Source organism: Eublepharis macularius, chromosome 7 (genome assembly GCF_028583425.1).
Source record: "Eublepharis macularius isolate TG4126 chromosome 7, MPM_Emac_v1.0, whole genome shotgun sequence".
Taxonomy (NCBI): domain Eukaryota; kingdom Metazoa; phylum Chordata; class Lepidosauria; order Squamata; family Eublepharidae; genus Eublepharis; species Eublepharis macularius.
In genome coordinates this window covers 38,221,116-38,245,264 of record NC_072796.1, presented here as the reverse complement: position 1 = coordinate 38,245,264, position 24,149 = coordinate 38,221,116, and the positions used below count along the sequence as shown (strand labels likewise).

The window sequence follows — 24,149 nt, the reverse complement described above, 5'->3', positions numbered from 1 at the left end:
TGGGGAAAGACTTCTCATCAACATCCTTGTAGGAACCATACTGATTTCATGGATGCCCTCTTCTTGTCCATCTGTGTCCGTCTTTCTCTTACCTGTGTGTGTGTGTGATGTGCCATTAAATTGATTCCAACTTAATGGTAACTCTATGAATTATTGGCAAACTGGAAGCCATGGTTTCCATTAATGAGTCAAGCCATCTCATTTTGGATTGTCCTGTTTTTCTGCTGCCTTCCATCTTTCCTAGCATTACTGTCTTTTCCACTGAGTCTTGTCTTCTCATGATGTGACCAAAGTGCAATAGCCTCAGTTTAGTCATTTTTGCTTCTCGGGAGAATTCAGGCTTGAGTTGGTCTAGAACCCACATATTTGTCCGTTTGGCCATCCATGGCATCCGTAAAACCCTCCTCTAGCACCATGGGCCAAAATAAACAAGAGCCTTCTGGCATGTTAGAGAGACTAAATAAGCTTTTGTGAATCAAACCCCATTTCATCAGACCCTTCTTTAGAATTATATATATTCCTACCTCCGCTAGCCCATAAAAGGAACAACTCTGAGTAAACTTTCAGGTGGGTAGCCATGTTGGTCTCCTGTAGAAGAGCAAGATTTGAGTCCAGCTGCACCTTACAGACCAACAAGACAAGCTTATAACCTGGAAACTCTTTTTGGTCTTTAAGGTGCTGCTGGACTCTTTAAGGTGCTATTCGAATCTTGCTCTTCTGGGTAAGCTGTTACTATGAAGGAAAGAGAAGGGTAGGGCTCTTTTTGTTTCCCAAAATTGGTATTCTTGGAAACCTAATTGGGTCAAGTCCTTCCTGGCTTCCTTCAGTAGCACCTGGCTTGCTCCACTGGCTTAGAGCCAAACTAGTTGGAGGCCAAATTAATTTGAGCCATCAGAAATCACAACTAACTAGATTAACATAGGAAATTAGCCATTATATGTATATAAGTAAGAGTACATGTGTGTATGCCATAATAAGTCAGAGACCAAGAAAAGGGCGTTATTTACACTCTTTATGTGCGGTTCTGTTGCTTGGATTTAAACTAGACCTTAACTGGCAAGAAGGTAATAATTGTAACTCATTATATAACTGCTAATGTGAATATCAAGGGCATAACACAAATTTTTCATTAAGAAAAATGAGAGTCTGTAGATGTAATTGTGCCTAGCAGCAACATCTAACAGTGTTAGGAAGCAAAGATGTTTAATCAGAGCTAGAAGTTATTTTCGAATGATTCTCCTCGCTCTGCCAAAAGTTAGACAAGACATCAAGGTTTATATTTGTCTCAGTCCATCCATATCCTCAAGCAAATGAACTGTTTGGCCTTTCCAATTCAGTAAATGAATCAGCTGTAATAGGAGACTTAGTAGTTGTTTTATCTACTCAAGTTGTAGAGTAATGAGTGAAACACATGTGTCCTACATGAGTTATGTTATGCCAAGCAAATACTATATCGTCCATTCCCAATTAGTCCCCTAACTTCTTTATGAAAACATCATATTCCCAAATTATACATACAAATTATGTTCTAAAAGCAAGTTTTGTAAGTTCCCCAAATGTTTAACAGTCCACAAACTAGAATCAGGCAACAGAGAGGGATTAAGGGGTGAGGTGGAGGGACTTGATAGAAACTGTTTGAATGAAAACCTTTCTTAGACAGTGGAAGAAAAGACAGTTCCAGCTTCCTGACTAGAGTTGATCACTACTGTTATCTGCTCACTTGCTTACTCACCCTAGTGGTTCACTCTTCCCTATCTAGATCAGGCACTGGCACTTTTACCTATTTACCTTTGCCTGCCTACCTACTTATTTCCCTGACTGGCACCATCTCCTCCCCATCCAGAATTAGAGGTGGGCACTAACAGCAATACGAACAAAAAAAAGCCACAAACAGCCCGATCAGCTGTTCGCAAGCAAGCTGTTTGTGAGGCCCCATTCCCGATGAACATGTGTTCGTTCCCAGCCCTGTTCGTGGTGTTCATCAGCCATTCGTCAAGCAGCTGAGTGCAGCCTGCCGGGGTGAAATGCCCTTCTCCCTGCTGCTGCACAGCAGCAGGGAGAGGGGCACTTCACCCCCGACTCAGCCGCTTGTCAGGGGTTTCCTGACAAAGTCCCCCCCCCCCTCCAGCTAGCTGGAAGGAGGGAGACTTTGAAGGGAAGGAGTTTCCCCACGCAGTTTGCAAAGGGCATGGAGAAAGAACAACGAACATCTTGTTCAGGGTTTTTTTCCTGTTCGTGCCCACCTCTGCCCTGCATTAGTGTTGGCATCATAGGCTCCCAGCCATCCCTTGCTGATCACTCATTTGGTTCAACATCCTGCTAGGCAGGTTGTTGATAGGCAATTTTTTTTTAAAAAAATGGGATTCACAGTGCCAGTCTTAATTCCATCCCCTGGACAACAGGTCTTGACTATTGGGGTGGGTGGTGGTGATGGTGCAGTCAACTAGCTAGTAGCAGCAGCACCTCATTGTGCAGACGCTCAGCCTGGAGATGAGAGAACAGGGAGTCACAAACAGGAATTAAGCATTTTGCTGAGTGTTCTCCAACACTGGAATCAGCCATGAACCCACAGTTTAAACTGAGCGTATAGCCACATCCAATAAATATTGACTCAGAAGACACACCAAGTTAAATGCAACATGCTATTGGATTGCAGATTTCGAAAGCCTGTTGTTTCTAATTCCAGCCCCAGTTAGGATGGTGATCCCCACCTGAAAAAATTCATAGGGGGCCACTGCCATTTTTTTTTTAATTTCTGCTGTGCACTTATTTGTTTGGCTTAAACAGAAGTATTATTGTTGGTGCATCCATAGAGTCACTGAAATCTCCATGAGGTGGATTGGAGTGCAGTGTTGAAAGTTTTATTCTTTATTTTCCCTAGAAAGGGATCCTTGTATTGATTTGGAAACAGCTTTGAAAACTATTAAGAAAAATGGCTTTGTTTTATTATCTACTCCTAACAGTCAGATGTAAAGTGGCAAGATTTTTTAAACTGCTCAGAGCCTTAGGAACTCTTCCTCCTCCCCCACTCAGTTTTCTTTTGCGTATTGCATCTTTGTTGAAAGGTGATGATAAGGCTTTCAGATCACTACAGCCTCCTTTAAAACTAAATATGAATGCAACAGCTGTGCTTCAGTTGCTAGCCTGCCGCAGCATGCAAGTTAGGTGGTGTGATCTTCTCTCCGGTAACTACTTCAGTGTGAAAGGAGAGGCTTCTGTCGTTCTGCATTTTGTTTCCAAAGCAGAATTATTGCCCTTAGCAGGTTATGACGAGAACGAGACATTCAAAATCAATCCGCTTGCCAAATTGGTCATATCAAAAAGGCCTCTGAATTTATGCTGTCCAGTTTCATCTTTTGGCATTCATTTGTGGTATGTTAGATTGGTGTACTCCTTGCTTGTGCATTTCACTGGCTACCAGCCAGTATTAGTATGAAAAAGTCTCTCTCTTTTTCAATGAATGAATGAACACCTGATTAACTTAATGAAGCACAAGCAACAGTGGGAAGAATGACTTGGCTGTAAAGTGCTCCAGGAGATCTGGCAACAAATGAGACTTGCCTAACGCTCTGCAAATCCATGTGCTTCTTACGAGCCATAGGAGACGGCCGTAGTAATTATTCTGTTATTCATTTGAAAATAGCTGTAAGTAGATTGACATTCCTTTGTCCTTTGTCCTGGTGTCTAGAAATAACTCTCAAATGCCTAAAGCATCAAGAAAGAAAACTTACTATGTTGCTATCTTTTAAAAATAATAAATGGAGGATTTTTGGTCATTTTTCTTAGAATTACTTGTTTGCACAATAAATACGTTTAATTTAGTATCATTATGACGTTAGCTTCTGGAAAATTCTCAATTTGATCAGCAGGTGCCCTTATACAGGAGCTCTCCACATGCATAAAACTCTTATGTTTGCAAGTGCTTATATCAGCTTCCTTGAAAGAGGCAGGTCCTTATCTCCATTACCTGCATGGAGGTGCCCCTGGTGTCAAAGTCTGTAGTGGAGCCTGCTTTGTGTAATAATCTGGGATCAACCTGCAGCTCATAGCAGACGCAGAAACTTTCAGACTTTCCCAAGAGGGTATGCTTCAGGGCTGAAGAAGAGCTTGCACCCAAGATAGGAAACTCACTAACCTCAGTTCTAGCCCCACTGCTCTCTAAGGTTGAGTGTTTTGAGTCATGTGTTTCATAGCACCTCCACTCACTAAATGTTAACACATTTATCAGTAGGCATTTTCTGGGTGAGTCTGACTCATATAACAGGTAATCTTGATACTAACATTTAATTTCCTGTGAAATATAAAGTGATACAGTGTTCCATATTCCCACGTTGTCTGTTTCAGTCTTTTCTTCCCTCCCATCTCATGTTCTGTATTATAAAGCCGTAAAGTTGTATTTACTTCTAGAAGAAGTAGGAGAGCTGTGTTGGTTTTTACTGGAAGACCTATACATCCATTATATGAGCCAGCATAATGTAGGGTTTTGAAGACCTAGGTTTGAATCCCTATTCTTCCATAGAAGCTTGATGGGTGGCCTTGGGCAAGTCACACACTCCCAGTCTAACCAACCTCACAGGGTTGTTGTAAAAATAAAGTGGAGAAGGAGAGAATGATGTAAGCCACTTTGGAATTTGGATCCCCATTATGGAGAAAAGTGTGGTATAAATAGAGTAAATAAAAATATATAAATATTAGCACAGAGTCCTGCAAAAGAGACTTATTCCTGTGATTGTTCTTAGGAACTAGTCATTCCATAAAGAGAAGTACCAGAAACAAACCTAGAAGTCACTGCTTGTGAATATAGTTAGCATGGTGTTTTGAATAGGATTTAAAGAGCATGATAATTTTGACAGCACACTCCTCAAATTGATTGCTCATTCTCGGGCCACATCATATGCTATATCAGTGTAGTATGTCTAGTTCATATCTGCTTCATTCTCTCTATTGGTCACTTATCATCTTCCTCCTTCTCCATCTCTTCCTGTAGCTGTGCTCAGTGGTAGAGCGTCTGCTTGGCATGCAGAAGGTCCCAAGTTCAACCCCCAGCATCTCCAGTTAACAGGATCAGGTAATAGGTGATGTGAATGACCTCTGCCTGAGACTATGAAGAACCACTGCCAGTCTGAATCGACCTGAATAATGACCTTGATGAATCAGTAGTCTGATTCAGTATAAGGCAGCTTCATGCATTCAGCTGGTTTTCCTCCTACCTATCAACCATTTATTCAGTATTTCCCCTGGAGAAACTCTTTTTTTGTTTTTCCTCTGTCTTTAGTCTAATAATAACAGTAATAACAACAATAACAATAGGTCTTATAATCTTGCAGTTGGCCTTCCTGGGAAATACTTCAGAAAACTATAACGTCTTGGTAGAACTATTATCTATGGAATATGTTGGCTAGTATATTATTTTGTTTTACCGGGAATCTTTGTTATTAGATTCAAATGTTTTGATTATATCTTGCAATCTGCTTCCTGATTGACTGAAAAGTTTTTTTTTAATTATAGTTGTAATTGGCCTAGTGAGAAAGACAGACTATAAAAGAAAAATAATAATTTAAAAATTTTTTAAAGCAATCAGTAGCATTTATGAGATTAATTCTTTAACTGGCTGAATTTAAGATGTAAAAGAATTGGAAAAATGGTAAATTCTGAATCAGGTTAAAGATGTAGAGTTTATATTAAATAAATAATGTTTGTTACATAAATCAACAATTGTCAGCGATTGCAGATGCAAACCAACGTTGCAGGGAGGTTCATGCTTGGAGTCTGAGTTTGACTCTGCACAGGCCAACATGTTATTGAGTATGGGGGGAGGGGCAAGTTTTTTTACTAAGTTTGGGGAGTATTCTTGAATATTTAGCCAAGTTAGGAAAGTATTCTTAAATATTATTGGATTTTGTTTACCTAAAGGGAATTACAGCCAGCGTTGTCATTTTTTAGCATGCCAAGCCAAAACCAAGTTATGCTTGGCTTGATTCAAAAATGTGTCTTTTCATTAACTGAACTTCACTTGACAACTTACATAGGAGAATGTTAATATTGAACTCGCTAGACATTTCCCAGGGTCCCATTATAATAATGTTTTATGCAGAATGCAGGTATTAACATTTAGAGAGCTTTTCATAGCCAAGTTCATATGCAAGTCTGCTTTGGCACGCCTAAAATTATAGGATTCTGCTGGTTGCCCCTTGTTCTCTGCAGCTTTGCAAGGATGGTTATCATCAGCAGAGAAAGATGCAAACTTCTAAGGTTGTAGTCCTGTGTACCTTACATGGGAGTAAGTCATGACATTTTAAAGGTGTCAGTGTTAATCAATAAAAACTTGTAATGTTTCATGCTTCAAATTTTTAGAAGTACATGGGGAAATACTCTGAAATTTCCATGTGGATCACTCGTGGTTTGTGACCTTTGCAAACTCAGCTAGTGACTGAGCCATTTTGTTGCTTTTCGAACAATGTATGTGAGTGAGCACATTGCCAGTGGACATTAAGCTTCCCAGGCACTCTACAGTGGTCCATGTGTGTTTGATGACCAAAGGCCAGCTACAGTCCTCAGTTTACTTTTTCTCTTTATATCCTCAGCTTTAAGCATACATTCTCTTATTCACTCATATGAAGGAAAGCAGTAAAAATGTAATACCCAGGGCTTTTTTTCAGCGGGAACGCGGTGGAACAGAGTTCTGGCACCTCTTGAAAATGGCCACATGGCCGGTGGCCCCACCCCCTGATCTCCAGACCGAGGGGAGTTTAGATTGCCCTCCGTGCCGCTCAGCACGGAGCAAATGCAGCAAATATATCTGCAGCAAATGCAGAGGCATGCAAATTGGCAATGGAGCGTCCACAAAAGAGTTTCAGCTCACTTTCCTCTAGGTAGCTGTGTTGGTCTGCATTAGAACAGCATGATTTGAATCCAGCGGCACTGTAGATACCAACAAGATTTTCAGGATGCACGCTTTTGAGAATCAAAGCTTCTTTCTTCAGAGACAACAAGAAGGTATCTGAAAAAGGGAGCTTGAAAACTTATACCCTGAAAATCTTGTTGATCTCTGAGGTGCCCATGGTCTTAAATCCTGCTGTTTCCTCTGTCAACCATCATTTTCTAGTAATGGACTTGATCAATTGTTGCCGTGCAAGAAATTTGAATTATACACCACTTCAAGAGCATTCATGGCCATACCGTCTTCACACAGATCTAATCAAAAAATAGAATTGGTCCATAAGGGAATAAGAGAACCTTCAGTACAAAAACCTCAGTTGTTATAGCTGCGGACACTGGATGGCCATTGTTTCTATATCAATTTGAATTTTTAATGCCCCATAATATTGAGCATCTTTTAAAAATATATTATTTCTCTGAGTCTTACTCATGTCAATGTGCCACCACCAGTGTACAAGAAAACACATAAAACTTTATCATCCTGTTGCATCCATGTGTCAAGATGAGACAGAAATGCATCTCGCATGATGAGCCAAAGTTAGATGCCAAAGATAGAACGCTTACAGTGGTCTAAAGTTCACTAACAGTGATTCCACAGATGTAACTCAGCGGTTTTTATTTTTAGCAGAACATAAAAATCAAGACATCAGATGCAAGCCAAAACTGAATGGGCTAGGCTTGTTCATAATGATACCAAAAATACAAATGTGCACTTCTGCCTCCCCCTTAGCTGTCTGGAAAAAAATTGAATGTCAGTTGAGGATGCAATAGTAATTGTTTCCCCATGCCTGTGAAAACATTCCAGACTCCTTTCTGCTGCACAAGCTGACCTACACACTAACAACTTTCTGGGAATCCCCGCTCTGTTGCCCCCACCATCTGAGTATAAAGAGTGGTAATGCAAGACAGGGCCTTCTCATCAGTGGCACCATGGTTATAGAACTCCGTCCCACAGTAAATATGCCTTCCTCCAACCCTGCTGATATTTAGGCACTGGGAAAAAAGCAGACCTTTTCTAGAAAGCCTTTGAGGTTTAAGTGTATCTTAATTGATAGCTGCCGCTGCTATTTTGCTGCTGGTGGTTTTATTAGCATTTTCTGTTTTTAATGCAGTAGCTTTATTTTGTATTGATTGTATTGTCTGTAATTTTGCTCTTTTGGGGTTTCTTTCTAATTTTGATCTTTGTGGAGTTCATGAATAAAAGGGGGAATCTTAATATTTTAATTGGCAAATGAATAAAGCAATAAATATTTCTGGAGTAGAAGATCAACTTGGATGAAGTAAACAAGCAACTATCAGAAATACATAATCCACAAATTGTTTTAAATTTTTCTTGTTCAAGTTGTTCAAACTCAGTATATTAGCCTGCTCCATTCTTGTTAGACTTTATTTACCTTTGATTACTTTCTTTACCTTTGTTTTTTCCCTTCTGTTTTGCTTCCTGATAAATTATCATAAACATCTCATGCAGTAGTATACAATAGTGTGAATGATACTGCTCTTGTGTGATAGTGCTGTAAAATGCCTTTTGCAAACTTAGACCAATCCTGTGAGCACTTATAAATAACTGCTCAGGTTGGGGCTGACCAACCCTCGCAATGTTGTACTCCATGAGTGGTATTTCAAGGATGTTATATGAGCATTGCAGGCAGATATTCTGTACAAACATTTAGGACACAGGATAGGGTGGTCCATTTGTAAGACTACTTAGAACTATGTAGCATTATGTTGTGTTGTACATAAACACTTAATGAGCACTTTGGAGGCTTTTTCTGAGATTGACGCAAAGTCCACTGATCTGGAATGCTATTCCCATCAGCTGTGTGGGTTTTCGCCCAATAGTTGACATTAGAATGTCAGATTATTTAGGCTGCATGGAACATCCCACAACTTTCAATCTTCCACATCACCGTGAGCAGTGCTTCTGTGCTCTTTCTACAGACTTTAAAAGACTAGAAGCTGTTGTCATTTTGAGGGAAAAAATTCAATTCAAATGACATCTCATACTGTCACATACACAAGATAGGATTGTTCTAGAATGAAAAGCAGAAAAAGGAGGAGGGAAATACACAGTTATGGAAGATTGTTCTTCATTCCTGGGCATTTTCCTGTTTGTATGAGTGCCACCCATTCTGACTCTGCTTAATCCCTTGGTTTACTCTTTCAGACACTTTATATTTGGCTGCCTATGAAAAGCATTCAGAATCTGCAACTGATTCTGAATAGGGCAGCTCAGGAATTAAGTTGCTAGTATTGGAACAATTCCACTGACTGCCATGTTGTTTCTGAGCGCTGGTCTTAGCCTATAGATTCCTGAATAGTCTGGGACCCAAGATATCTTTATTTCATGTATATCCTTCCTTTCTCCCTAATGCAGATCCAAAGTGGCTTAAATGATTCTGCTCTCCTCCATTTTATCTTTGCTATGACTCTGTGAGTTAGGTTAGCCTGAGAGTGTGTGTGAGCTTCCATGGCAAAGTGAGATTCAAACCATCTTCTGAAGCCCTTTCTTGGGTGCCTGCTGTCTTTGGATGTTAGATGGGTTTGCACTTAGAGGCATGTCTTTCTCTGTTGTAGCTCTCCATGGCATGTGTGTGAGAGGACCCTTTTCAGGCTCCTTTCAGAGACCACCAAGGCCTTTGCCTGTGGGGAATTAATTGACAGCGCACTGAATTTTTTCCTCCTGTGAATTGTTGCTTTTTTTGGCTTTGTGATTTGGGGTTACTTGATATTTTATTGGCCATCTTCAGTTCAATTTATTTGCTTAAAAATATTGAAAAATATTTTTGTTTTTTATTTTACTTATTTGTATTGATTTTATATCGTCGTTTCATTTAAGCCACGATGAACTTTTATTTAACTGACAAGATGGGATATAGCTAGATCAGTGTTTGAAATAAACTTGCAGAGATCAAACTCCAGACTCACTCAGAGCTAAGTTACAAGTGACGCCTGACACAGGTTGGACACTTGTCAGCTTCCCTCAAGTTTTGATGGGAAATGTAGGCATCCTGGTCTTGCAGCTGTAATGGAGAGCCAAGCTGTAAAACCAGGACGCCTACATTTCCCATCAAAACTTGAGATAAGATGACAAGTGTCCAACCTGTGTAAGGTGTCACTTGTAGCTTGGCTCTCATACAGTGCACCTTGCCATCATTCCACCCCCACCTCCAGTATCTTCTATTTGGAATCATTCTTCTGATGCTAGGAATGAAAATGATTTGTCAGAATATATTTGTACTAAAAAAACAAAGTTATTAGTGAAGCTTATGCTCTTTAAAAGATATACCGAAGAAATAACTTTCTAAATTAAGAAGAGGTGCTTGTCCACAATATTCCCAAGGTAGATATTTGAAGAAAGAGCCTTTAAGATGCTGTAGCATATTCTGGAGCTCTGATCCCTGTGTTGCAGTTTATATCTGCACAAGTCAGGAAAGAATAGTCAAACCAAAACACACACAGGCAGTCTTGTTCTATCCTCTTGTGTTTGAAATCTGCCATAGTATCAAAGCACAGCCGTCCTGTAAAGAGCAGGTGCCAGGATAACTGTGGACGTTCTGATCTGAAATCGGCAGCTGCTCTTCAGCTCCGATGAAGTTGTAACTTATAAAAAAATTCTCCCCTGAAATATGTTGAGCCGTGTTTCCTGATTATAGAGTTGCTCCCGGTCATTTGTAAATGTGTCTCTCCCTCACAGAGAGAAATCATGCAGCAGCTGCAGCTCACAGTTCATTTGTTACTAAGGAACAAGGGAACATGATACGATCAGAGCTGCATATGAGGTTATTATCACGGTCTGTAATTTAACCATGCAGGTAGAGTTTAACCTGTGCACCAGATGTAGGTTGCCAGGATCAGAAGGTAACATTCTATATGGGCACTTCTTCAAGGTGGTAGGGCAAAATGGCTGAGGAGGGGTGGGGAAGAGAAGTATCACCTCCTGTAAGAGTGTTGTTGTAAATCCTGACTGACAGCCGTGTATAACTTGGAGTTGCTGGCCTAGATGACATTTGGATTGGAAACTGGTGAGGGGAATTAGCTAATGTCCCCCTGTTTTGTCAAAGTCCCATGGATTTGCCGCTGCCTGAGTTCTTAAATTAATTGCAGAATTGGAACATGCGTAGTTTGCCATAATTTTCAGTTGGAGGTTTTTATTCGTTACAAGTTAAGAATGCACAGGAACCCAGAGTTGCACTGAATGTCATGTCAAAAGATACGGGTGCTCCAGTAGTCCTTTTAATGTAGTATTTTAATAGTACATATGTAGCCTGTACATTGATAACCAGTAAGAAGGGCAAAAAGAGCACACGTGGAAAGCTAAAACAAGCTTTAAACATGCGTGGTGGTCTGAACAGAGTTCAGCAGCAGAACAGCAGATAGCTGAACTCATTGGTGCCATGCCACAAAAACTATATGGTAATTCTAGAAAGTACTTTAAAACTCTAAAAACTACTTTCAGATCTGGAAACTATGGAAAGCATCATTAGTTGGTAACTGAAAGACACTTAAGCATAACTAAAAGAAAACTCAAAACTTGTAGTAATGACTCGAAGTATGCCCAGATTCAAATGTTCCAAAATAAGCATTGTCTTTAGAAAAATTACAAACTCCTTTTATAATTTATGTTAATTTGTTTTATTTACTGTTCTGATCTTTACTATAATGTTTTACTCAATATAAAGTTAATTTGACAACTGATCTACGTACACGTATTATAAAAATCTGCAGTAGGTAATTGGTGCTGTGTGTTCTCCAAAAGAACCTGACATATAGTATGTGAGTAATACTGTGATCCAGTGCAGTTGTTCACAAGTTAATGTGCATAGGGTCACAGCTCAAGGGTTATCTTTCTGGGACAGATGGGTATAAATATTTACCTTACGGTATTTATTGAGACCAAAATAATTTTGCTTAAAATAATGGCTTAATAAACGGCATGTTGGTTTTACACTCTAGCTAGGGATCTGGTAGTTGGAGGAGCATTGAACAAAAGAAATGTCCTTTCGGTGCTTGCTTACCTTTTTTCTTTTGATTTTAATCACTTTCTTTCTCTCCCCCTTTCCTGTCATTGCAGAGCAGCTTGCGGAGGATTGTGCTTACAGGGAAATGATTCCTCATGAAGTTTTTGGATCCCCCTCAGAAATCAAATGTGACTTTCTGCTTAGCAGACTGAAATCAGAACCAGCCAGGCAGTGAAGCCACGGAAGTGGAGGGCAGGGGACAGTGAAAAATGAAATCCAACCAGGAGAGAAGCAATGAATGTCTGCCGCCTAAGAAGCGAGAAATCCCCACCACGAGCCTGCCTTCTGAAGTGAAGCCATTAGCCCTGGCCACTGAAAACCACCGTGCAGATAATTTAACATGGCTCTCAAGCACAACCAGCAGCCAGAGCGGTGTGAGTGGACGGAACAGGCCTGGAGGGATTTCTGTGGAGGCTGGTTCACAGCAGGGAATAGGTTTACACAAATCACTGTCTACGGGAATAGATTATTCCCCACCTAGTGCTCCTAGATCTGTTCCAGCCACCACAACACTTCCCACAGTGTACCCACCTGTGCTCACACAGGCAGGGACGCCTGTATCCCCAGTGCAGTACACACACTTGCAACACACTTTCCAGTTTGTTGGGCCCCCATACAGTGGACCATATGCCGGATTCATCCCTTCCCCACTGATTTCCCCTACAGCCAATTCTGCAACTGGCGCAGCAGCCTCTGCCAGTGCTGTTGCAACCACTCCATCCCAGCGTTCCCAGCTGGAGGCTTATTCCACTTTGTTGGCCAGCATGAGCCAGCAAGGGCACAAAGTTGAGCAGCTAGTAAGGACACCTGGATTGATCACAGCAGGATCTCCTCCACCTGCCCAGCAAAACCAATATGTCCACATTTCCAGCTCTCCTCAAAGTGCCGTCAGAAATGTTTCTCCTCCAGCCATCCCAGTCCATTTGCATCCCCACCAGACAGTGATTCCTCACACATTCACCCTCGGTCCCTCCTCCCAGGTGGTGGTGCAATATGCAGATTCTGGAGGCCATTTTGTTACTAGGGAGTCCACCAAGAAGTCTGAAAGCAGCAGGCTGCAGGCTATGCAAGCAAAAGAAATGCTGAATGGGGAAATAGAGAAGAACCGGCGATATGGCATCTTGCCGTCCTCAGACGTGAGTCTAGTCAAATCAGGCAATAAACCATCTCCTCATCATTATGAGGCCAGACATGTGGTGGTCCACTCGGGTCCTGCTGATTATGTTGCACGGGATTCCTCCAGTGTCCGGTCCTCTGTTATGGTCATCCCCAACAACAGCACCCCTACTACAGATATGGAGGTCCAGCAGGCCACCAACAGAGAAACACCTCCTTCCGCTCTCAACGAAAAGGGAAGTTTGCATTTAGGAAAACCAGCCCACCGATCCTATGCTTTATCTCCACAACAGACTATGGGCCATGAAGGGGTGAAAGCGGTTGCCACTCTCTCCCCGCACACCGTCATCCAGACTACCCACAGCGCCTCGGAGCAGCTACCTGTCGGCTTGCCTACTGCAGCATTCTACACTGGGACTCAGCCACCAGTAATTGGCTATCTGAGCAGTCAACAGCAAGCGTTTGGCTACCCTGGAAATCTGCCACAGCATCTGGTGATCCCCGGTACCCAGCCCCTTTTAATACCAGTCGGCAATGCGGACATCGACTCATCAGGGGTACCGCCTGCTATAGCCACTTCGTCTCCCCAGTTGGCAGCAGTGCCTCATACATTTGTCACAACCGCCATTCCGAAAAACGAGAATTTCAGTGCTGAGCCTCTAGCAAGTCAGCCAGCATACCAGGCAGCTGTGGTGCAGGCTCAGATCCACCTGCCCCTGGTCCAGTCCATACCTTCTTCAGCAGCCGCCCCTCCTACACTGCCTCCTTACTTCATGAAAGGGTCAATTATTCAGTTGGCCAATGGAGAGCTGAAGAAGGTAGAAGATTTAAAAACAGAAGACTTTATACAAAGTGCAGAAATTAGTGGTGACCTGAAAATAGATTCCAGCACTGTAGAAAGGATCGATGACAGCCACAATCCAGGCATTGCCATGATACAATTTGCAGTTGGAGAGCACCGAGCACAGGTAATAAATGTGAGAGTGGGGAGGTGAGGAGAAGGGGAAATCATGCTTGCAAGTTTTAGTCCTTAGAGAAAGCAAAGGAGAACTGAGAGCTGCTGTAGCATAGTAGTTAAGTGGCTGGGCTACGAATCAGCACTCTGCTAGTTCAACTCCCACTACTGCCATAAGCTCAGCAAGTGGCCTTGGGTCAGCCACTCTTCTCTGCCCCAGCTCTCAAGCCATACTGTGGGGATAAAAATAATACAATACTGAATTTGTTCACCGCTCTGAGTGTGTCACTAATCTGTCCCAAGGATAGAATATAAGCATGTTGTTGTTGTTGTTAACAGGCAGGTGGAACAAGATGAAAGGGTCTGACCACGATTATATCAATAACAGTGCATGGTAGTTTGAGTGAAACTATTTATCTTCAATTCAAAGTGGTTTATAAATTCACATATCTGTGATTAAAATAGCTGTGAGAGGGCTGTTTCCTAATGCAATATAGTTCAGTGAAAATCTACCTTATGTAAAGCCCCAAAGCAAATCAGGCAAAGCAGAGTAAATTTGCCTCTTCCCCCCGCCCCCTTCTCTGTATGTTACATTCTTCCTCTCTTCTCCACTGGAGTCCTTTGTGTCTAAAAAGGCCTAAGGCAGCTAATTAGAAAACATCACAATAAAGTAACACAAACATCAAATTTTGTCATTCAGGATGTAGCTCCTTTGGGGGGCCTGAGCAGTGGGGAGGGGGTTGGGCTGAGTAAAAAATCTCAGTCATTGATGGAAAGTTCTTCCCGGAAGAAGGAAGTATAATTCCTTTTATCAAAGTTTCCCCCTTCCCTGCTCTGCCATGCCACTTTAGGCCAAGCCGTAGGATAAACCCATTCACACTCTTAGGGCACATCTAAACTAGCTGGGTGTTATTGCGCAGCCAGCTGCTGGCTATGCAGCAAGGGGCACAATCCACACCACTTCCTGTGGTCTGTCACTCCTGAACCTCTGAATCTTAGTAAAGAGATTCTAACTTTCCCATAATTGGTTTAAACACAGTTCCTCTTTTCAACCATTATTCCTTTTCCTTCTCCATTATATGGAGCCCTTCCCCCTTTTTGTAATACTCAATTTGTACCATTGCGCCCATTCATCACAGCCTTGGTGATCATTTGTCCTGCAAGTTTCTTTCAGCAGAAGGTAAAACATGTCTACTTTATGATCTTGTCTCCTGGATGCCTTGTTCTCTTTTCTCAAAGCTCTTTCCACTCTTTTGCCAGGACATTGAATCAAACTTCTTAAAAGTGTAAATGGGTTCCATTTCACAGTAGTAGTTTAAAATCTCTGTCATGCAGTTCTGAAGCCTGTGGATATGTAAAGCACATGAAGGAACAAAATCTTGAAATAGCATGGGACAAAATAGGAAAGAAATAAAAATGTGACATGAAATGCTGACCACAGTGTACCCAAAATGTTCCTACTCATTTCTGCAGCTCATCATGTTTGTTTCAAATCCCCCTCCCCAAAAGACCACACAGCTGGCACAAGCATTCTAAAGAATGTTAGGAAGAATTAACCCTGTGTTTGAACCAACCTCTACCCATTTTTAATTTTATAGTAGTTTCTGTTTTCTATGATGACAGGATCCTATTTCTAATGTTCTTTTCCATGAGTAGTATGTCAAATATGCCCATTGTAAACACCAATGAAGCACAACAGATGCCTGTTTTATCCCTGCTTTACAAATACATGCATTGGTTATGCATGGTATTATGGTGGATCTAGCAGCCATGTCGTGCTGATGTTGGCTGCAGTTATTGTGTGGCAACTTTTTAGCCTATTAAGCAACTAGGAGACTGGCTCAGAAGGTCACAGAAAGAGATCTTCCAGCAGTTTTCACATGATTAAACACATAGGCAGCTTGTGTCTTCTGTATTTCTACCATTAAGTTCCAGATCACTCTGTTGATGTGCTTAAACAAGATTTTGTTGAACTCCAGAGTTATCTGGGCAAACATGAAGCAGTTACATTTTTTCAAAATGTCACAGAAAACATCACCCAAGGGAGCGAAGAGCACCTGCTTTTGTCACAGTTTTGCATGTTTAGATAAAAGTTACTCTTTAGACTGCTTGTAATGATTTTAAGTAAATGTGTGCATGTGTCTTTAAATGCTCGGTGTGGTACAGATGAAGAGTAGGGGTGAAAGAGAGGGATGAGTGAGTGATATGATTGGTTGATGACTGAGAGTGTGGGCAGAGTGAATGCAGTCTAAGGGCCAAGCTACACATGACGAAAGACACTTGCCTGGCAAGTGGATTGAGTGGAGGGCAAGTGAACAGGGAGAAATACACTTGCCATTCAAGTGTCATTTGTCACTTGTAGCTTGGCCCTTAGACTGAGAGTAGAGAAAAAAAGATTCAGTCAGGGCAAGAGAGGCAAGCTGTGTGCAGCCTGAGTAATTTTTAAGCACTTCTGAGAGAAATATGACCTATGTGGAAACCTGAACTGTGTGTTTGTGAAAGAACATTCAGTCAGGAAAAGCAGGCAAACTGTGTGTACGCCTGAGAAAAGGTCGTAATTGAGAGAGAAATTAATATCAAAAGCAGGCAAATTGTGTGTGAAGCATGAGAGAAGATCTGTGTGACTGAGTTTAAGTAAAGGAACTTTAAGAATTGAGAACTACTCTTTTGAAACCATCAAGTTTTTAAAATAATAAGAAACCAATACGCTTCTTATAAAAATAAAAGTTTACTTTGGTTTTTTTATATCCCAGAGTATCTGTCATTCCTATATCCCATTCCTTTCCTCAGGGCCACATAGTACCACGAAAAAGCCTGACCTTTGGGCACATTACTAAAAGGAGAAATTTGAGTTATTCTGGAATTTAATTCCTGGTGGCAGCAATCTACCAAGAGGGGGCAAGAATAAAAGGCTTAAAGACCAAATCTACCCAAGAGAAAGAAAAGGTCGTAACACTGCTCCTCAGAGTTTTCTAAACTATTGCCCTCCAAATACTACTACTGTTCTGTTTCACAAGGTAGAGAGGGTTGCAGTCCCTTCTAGGGGCAGGGAAACTTCCATCCTTCCCCCATGCCCATTCCTCTAAAGGCCAGTGACGGTTCAGAATGCACAGGCACATGGTATTGTTTGAACTGTTTTTTGTGATTTTATCATTTTCTTTTATGTTTGCTGATGTTTTAATTGAACGGTTTTCAATTCTGGTTTAGCTTCTGTTGCTAGCTGCGTTGGGAGCTTAGGCTGAAACACAGAGAAGACATTCATTTTTTTAAAAAAAAGCTTGTAGTATTACAAGACTCCAGAGTACTTGTATGCAGAAATATCAGAGAGAGGGGGAGGAAAGCCTCAAAGAGAACAAACAACTCCAAAAGACAGATATCATAAAAATACTTCTTTCTACTAGCTTTACGCTAAGGATATCAGCTAGTTCTAAGACCTAACAATTTACTAAGATGGTGACTGTTACTTACATCTTTACATAGGGCAGACAACACAATAAGTAAGCCAATAAATACATTGACCTCAATTAGACATAAAAATGACAACTTTCAAAATTTTGTGGCAGAACATTTCAGTATTCTGGACGTTTTGCAGCTGTCCTAAAAGTCACCATTCTTACACAATGAAATACCAGAGGGACTATGAGAGGAGAAGTGGCTGAATTAATAATTTTCAATATGTTTCATTGCATTAATTGAGGGCTTTACACATCTTACAGCCTCTACAAGTACTGAATGGCTTCACATACCTGTGTTGTTAGGGCTGTTGTGAATGGCCATTGTATTATCTTGTAAACTTTTGCATCACAAACTCTTGCCAATCATGGTCCTCCATCCCACAATCTACTCTCTCTCTCTCTCTCTCTCTCTCTCTCTCTCTCTCTCTCTCACACACACACACACACACACACACACACACACACCTCTCTCTCTCACACACACACACACACTCACACTCCGTCTGAGGTTGAAAAAATAGTCCAGAAGGGAAGTATTAACCCTTTCCTTCCTGCTTGCCACAGTAAGTATACCAAGTGGGGCCCCGCACAGCTGCAAATTAAGTTAATAATAAAAAAGCATAAATGAGTATGAGATGGTGTAAAAGGATTGGCAGGGAGAGTGTTTGAATTGCTGCAAGGTGAAGTAAGATCTGGAAGCCCCATGTTGCAGTGCGTGCTCTGTTGCACATCCAGAAGTTTCAAGTAAGAAATACAAGATGCATTCCTTCAGTATTCATAACAGAATATATAGGCAGGTCACAGAAGGGTGGCTAAACTGGGAAGGGGGAAGGGAGGCTCTAGAGAGGTCTTAAACCCTGAATGGGTGCATGTTGCAAAGAAGAGACCGCAGAATAGGCAAGGTTCCTGCCTAGAGCCCAAACGGTTCCTTCATGCCAGTGCTGAGACACTCAGTCAGGGTTAAAGTGTTTTTTCTGTTTATAACAGTTTCATAACTGGCCCTTGTCAATCAAGAAGATGTGAAGCTTCTGCAGACCATACTGCTGTTAGTCACAAAGGCCCTGCCAGAAGAAAACTCTCACCACGAAAAGCAGATGGGATTTGCTTGCTGTTTCTCATAATTCGGGACATATGATAAAAAGTATATTCTTAGTGGCAGAAATGTTTACTAACTGAAATCCTGTTTATCAGGCTCCACAATACGATTCCCTTTTGAGAATCCCCTGCTGCTCCACCACTGTCATAACACAGTTCTCTCTGCACCAGCAGCCAAGGTAATGGAAGCAGCTGTCTGCTGAGTTCTCTCCGGCTTCCCAGATGCCGTCAGTGCAGCTAAAACAGACACCTTGGAGAGGCAGAGAGTACCATCATCTGGTAGAAAGGAACATAGCACCCTCCATGAAAACTCTTTGTAGAAGCCTATCAAAATCTAGATGACATCATTGTGCTTAAAATACTCCACCAGCTGCATTTCTCACAAGAGATATTTCCAGAATTCAGAGAAAGTCACGCAGCGTTATGAGTTTAATTTAGGTTTTCTGTATATTCCAGGGCTTGGGTCCTTTTCCAAATCTGCCAGGGTCCTCTTTACCTTTACCTCTGTAGTAGCAACTATTCTGCTGCTGAGAATTCTTTTGTTTTCATTTGTCCAGGTGTCTATTTTTTTGTTTGCACTATCTGTTGTCTACTTAGACCACACACAACCATGTATGCTTGCAATAGATTTTTTCTTTAGCATAATGGTAAGAATGCAAATGTTAAGCTAGGAAGTCCTTGGTTCAAATTCCTCTTCAGGTAGCCTTAGGCAAGTGACTTAGCCTTCTCCCAGGAATAACAACATTGACCATCCTTACAGGGCTGTTGTAAGGATTACCAACATTTCGAACACTTCAGGAGTGCTCTGTGTGCATAAAGTGCTGTCAAATCTCAGCCGGCTTATGACAACCTCATAGGGTTTTCGAGGCAAGAGACAAACTGGTGGTTTACCATTGCCTGGCTCTGCGTAGCAGTCCTTGTCTTCCTTGGTGGTCTGATGAGATAAGGCTAGCCTAGGCCATCCAGGTCCAGGCTGTAGGCATGCTGAATTATTATTATTGTTAGGAAACATTTGTTTTGAGAAAATTTTTAAAAATAGCCCTCATACACAGAATATCAAAAGGCTTCCTGGGCAATGCAAATGTGTTTCCCTGTCAAAATCTGCATTGCTAAGTACCGGGGCTTGTGATGCATGCTCTTTCAGCTCTGCCCTGGGTCAGATGACAGTGGTTTTTAAAAGGGAGTTTTGTTGAAAGTGCTCAGTCTCTGCTTTGTAAAAACAAGTTTATCTTGGTTGATTTATTTGCTTATTTATTAGATTCTTTCCCAATCCATCCCACTGGCTTCAAGAACAAACCTAGGAATTGAAACATTCTAATAAGGGTGTGTGTGTGTCCCTATTAATCCCTAGTTTATAGAGGGCTTGACATTTTTAAGATATAGAGTGAGAGAGATTCCTGTCCTAAGGAATTTACAACCCAAATGCTGAACAAAGGAGAGAATAGAAATGAAAGAAGAACAAAGGCTCCTAATAAAAATATCCATGTGCACTAAGCTAATGTATACTATTAGGAAGTAAGGAAGAGCTAATTAAAATCTGTCATTTCTTAGATGATGAATTGCATATCACAGAATTAGTTTGATATGGGGATATTCTGTCACCATCAATCCCCCATTTCATATTCAAATTTTAGAAATACAGTAAGCAAATACACAGCAGCTCAACTGAACCCTGGGCAGTCTCTATCATGGTGATCCTTGAATGAAACAAAAAGTAATGTTTTAAATGAGAAACAGTTTTTCTGTAATAATAAAGTATGAAAACTAATACTATTGGTTGGATCTTACCAGCTTTTTCATGAGTCGAAGAGGAGGAGTGGCCTATTTAATTCCCATGGATCCTGGGAACTTCATAAACAAAAAGGCCCAGGGGATAGGATTCCAGCAAGGAAAGAAATTAAGTGATACTGCCCTTCCTCCATTTTGGAAGAGCTGGTAGGATCCAACCCTGTAATTCTGCAGCTGTAGTCTGAGCAGTAAATATGGTAAATCACAGGGCCAAATCAGGAAAGCCCTGAGGAATTCTATGCCTGGAGTTGTTTTTTTACTATTCAGTTATCAGGTAAGTGGAGGGCTCCCAACCCTTCATCTAGCTTGGACCTTGCACTAGGGCACTTTGCCTTTCATTTGCAAAGCTAGAGAAGTCAGGGTTCCATAAAGAAAAGGTATGGTGATTCTTCCTTGGACATGCCGGCCAACTCGCAGATATTCAAACAGCATGGCCGTACCTTGAAGCTTTGTCTGTCTGTCCATGTACCCTAGATGCCAGATATGGGCTGCTTACTTCCAAGAAGTCTGAGATCAGACAATTAAAAAAAAAACTATCCCTCAATATAATTAAATATGAAACATGTAAACATGTTAATTACGAAATGTAGACAGAAAATTTAAATTTACAAAATTGTATATTGCTAAATAGTACATTAATGAGATCATATTGGTTTTTCAAGCAAAAACCTAAAAGTGCAAGTCAGTATACAATAGCTTGAATAAGCAGCAATACAAAATAGTTTGAATCTTACATAGGGAATCTAAAAAAGCTGTGAGGAAGCAGAGTCTGTGTTTTGGTTTTAAGTTACTTTCTTATAAAACAGAAACAATAATTTGAAAATAAATGATTTCCATTGATTTGCCATAATTTAGGAAACTGGAAGTGCTTATTACAATGATGCTAACTGGACACTGATGAGTGTTCTGCAGTGAACATTTGCTTTATAATGTAAAAGGAAACTTCAGGGCTTTGTCTCCATGGATTTCAGCAAAGTACAAGGAGAATATGATAGGAAAGCACTTTCAGGTTATCTGTTCAGCATTATTCCGTCCTGCGTATTATCAGATCTGATTTTCAACCTTTTTTTTCTCAGCATACCAGTATCTTGTCCTTTTTCCCAGTATAGCTTTTCATTCCTGTGACTTGGTTCTGTACCAGAGTTAGGAAGTAGGAAAAAAAACACCTACTTGCCACAAAGGTAAAGAGAGATCTCACTACTGTCTGTTTGGGAGTTCCACACATGGCCAAAGAAGAATATTGAATTGTGTTGTCCAGTGGATGATACCATAAACTTGATTAAAATTATTGAGCTGATTCTATAAACATTACAAGTATTCAGATTAGAAACAACAGCTTGGACCCTGCTGAAAATCTCCACTGAAAAAGTGGTTTTTGTTAGCAGAGTGTGACCTGTTCACTTCTGCCCTTCTGTTGCAGCTCAAAATGCCCCTCCAATGCTACTCCTGGGTGACAGAGGATCTTGAGGAACAGTATGGGGATGGGGGAGGTTTGAGGTCTGCCACAGGAAGAGGGAATCAGCTTAAGCTCCTCTTCCCCTTACTGCGTGCGCAGAAATGATTGGTGGTATCCAACCCATTGGCCCTGCCTCGGTCTTGTTTAGAAATCATGTCATAGACTAATTACCTGATAACAAGATGAGCTCTAATCCTTGAACTCTTGACTCAACATTCTCCGGTAGTCCTAGGAGTGGGGCAGTCCTTCCTTTTGGGATATAGCTCCTCCTCTCCGAAGGCAGGGTCAGTCAGCTGATTTTGATCCCAGAGGGAAGGGGCTTGTCCCTGGAATCACCAGTCTTTCTGGCCCTGCCATCTAAGCAGGACGTCTTCAGCAATGCTCTGCAATGTGCAGCGATCCCGGTGAAGAAGAAACTGCTAGAGATGAGCCAGACATGGCAGAACACGCCTGTAATCCCAGTACTCAGGGAGGCCAAGACCACAGGCAGTGCGGAGCACGAAGGGGAAAGGAAAAGCTGTACCGCCTACCCCACCCCCATTTCGCTCGAAGCAACGGTGAGCATTAGAGCCAACGGCCCTAGGTTGCTCCTAGGTTCCACGGCCACAACCGCAAAACTCCACCGAGGTTCCCCACCTTCGGGTTGGGAGGACCCCCCCCTCAGACGACCAGAAGGTGCAGTGTTCGAGTCCGCAGTAGCCTGTTGTAGAGACCGATATTATTGGGAACTCCCTCAGGCTTGGAAGGAGCAGCTTCCAGCAGCAGCAGAGGACCTGCTCCAACCCCGGCAGCCCCAACTAAAACTGCGGTAAGACTGATCCTGCAGGAAATGGGGGCTGCGAAAGGAAGGAGGGAGGAGAAAAGAGTAGCAGAAGCCTCAGAGCCAGCTTGCCCTAAATAAAAGGGAGCCCTCCTTTGTTTCTCTTTCCTTTCAGCCGAGACTTGTGAGGTGTGCTTTCACTTTCATTTCTCCTTTTGGCATGAAAATTTCTGTTGGCAGAATGTCAGCAAAGTCAGGCCTAGCCACCTCACAGGCCTCAAAGAGCATAAGCCTGCAGCCTAGATTTTCCAAACTCCCAGGCCTCAGCCCCTTCTAGGCCTTTCAGCAGGCCAGTGAAAGAGAAATGACCAGGGGCCTGGATGGCAGAATGTCAGGAAAGGCAGGCCTAGCCATCTCCCAGGTCTCTAAAAGTGCAGGCCTGCAGCCTAGACTTTCCAAACTCCCAGGCCTCAGCCTCTTCTAGGCCTCTCAATAGGCCAGTGAATAGGGTTGCCAGCCTCCAGGTAGTGGCTGGAGATCTCCCAGAATTAAAACTGGTCTCCAGGCCACAGAGATCAGTTCACCTGGAGAAAATGGCTACTTTGGGGGGTGAACTCTATGGAATTATGCCATGCCAAGGTCCTTTTCCTCTACAAACCCCACTTTCTCCAGGTTTCACCCCCCAGATCTCCAGCAATTTCCCAATTTGGAGGTGGCAACCCTACCGGTGAAAGAGAAAAAGCCCAAGGGCCTGGACCCGTCAGGCAAGAATGCCTGGAAAATTTTCTGCTGGTGGTAGGTCAGCAAAAGCAGGCCTAGCCTCATTCCAGGCCTCAGAGAGTGCAAGCCTGTGGCTTAAATTTGCCCAGCTCCCAGGTCTCGGCTTACTCCCGGGCGTCTCAAGAGACTAGTGAAAGGGAGAAGGTCGGGGGTTTGCATCCACCAGGCAAGGAAGCCTGAAATGAGTTGCTGTAATGTTGTGGTTAAGTGCTGGGCCATGAATCATTACCCCACTGGTTCGAGTCCCATAATTACTTGAACTTGGTGGCTGACCTTGGGTAAAAGTCTCAATTACCTAGCGGTTCTGGGGTAATAATGATGATTCTGACCTTATCACAACCCCTGACTGTGATATCACTGTCCAGGCAAGCCAGATCTCATCAAATTTCAGTACCTCAGCAGGGTTAGCCTTGGTTAGCTGTTGGATGGGAGACCTCCAAAAAAGACCAGTGTTGCAGAGGCAACTATGACTGGATGACATTTTCCACCACTAAGGGGAAAGAAATTACATGCCCCCTATTTACATAATTGCAGCCATAGTTACTATTTACCAAACAAACTGGCATGGCCCAGGATGGAAATAAGAAATTCAAAGAGGTCCTGAAAGCACACCAATAAATAGTCTAGCAGCTAGACTCTCAGATGGGCAAAAGAGGCATTCCAGTTTGGGGGTCTGACTCCAGATAGATAAAGGGGTGCCCCCTCCCCAGATTAAAGAGGAGGCAAGGGCCATTAAGAGCACATATTTCGGTTAAGTCTTCAACCTGAGGACCCTGAGCTATCA

The 24,149-nt window shown here is 42.1% G+C and overlaps 1 protein-coding gene across 2 annotated transcripts in view; it reads left to right on the top strand.

The window, feature by feature from the left end:
* The window catches only part of ATXN1 (ataxin 1), a 266,307-nt gene that overhangs the window by 235,790 nt on the left and 6,368 nt on the right, over nucleotides 1–24,149 (top strand). For both annotated transcript variants that reach the window (XM_054985762.1, XM_054985763.1), the window contains one exon: nucleotides 12,014–14,044. In XM_054985762.1, coding sequence (XP_054841737.1) covers nucleotides 12,170–14,044 — 1,875 coding nt within the window. In that variant the 5' untranslated portion in view covers nucleotides 12,014–12,169. The remainder of the gene's footprint in view (nucleotides 1–12,013; nucleotides 14,045–24,149) is intronic.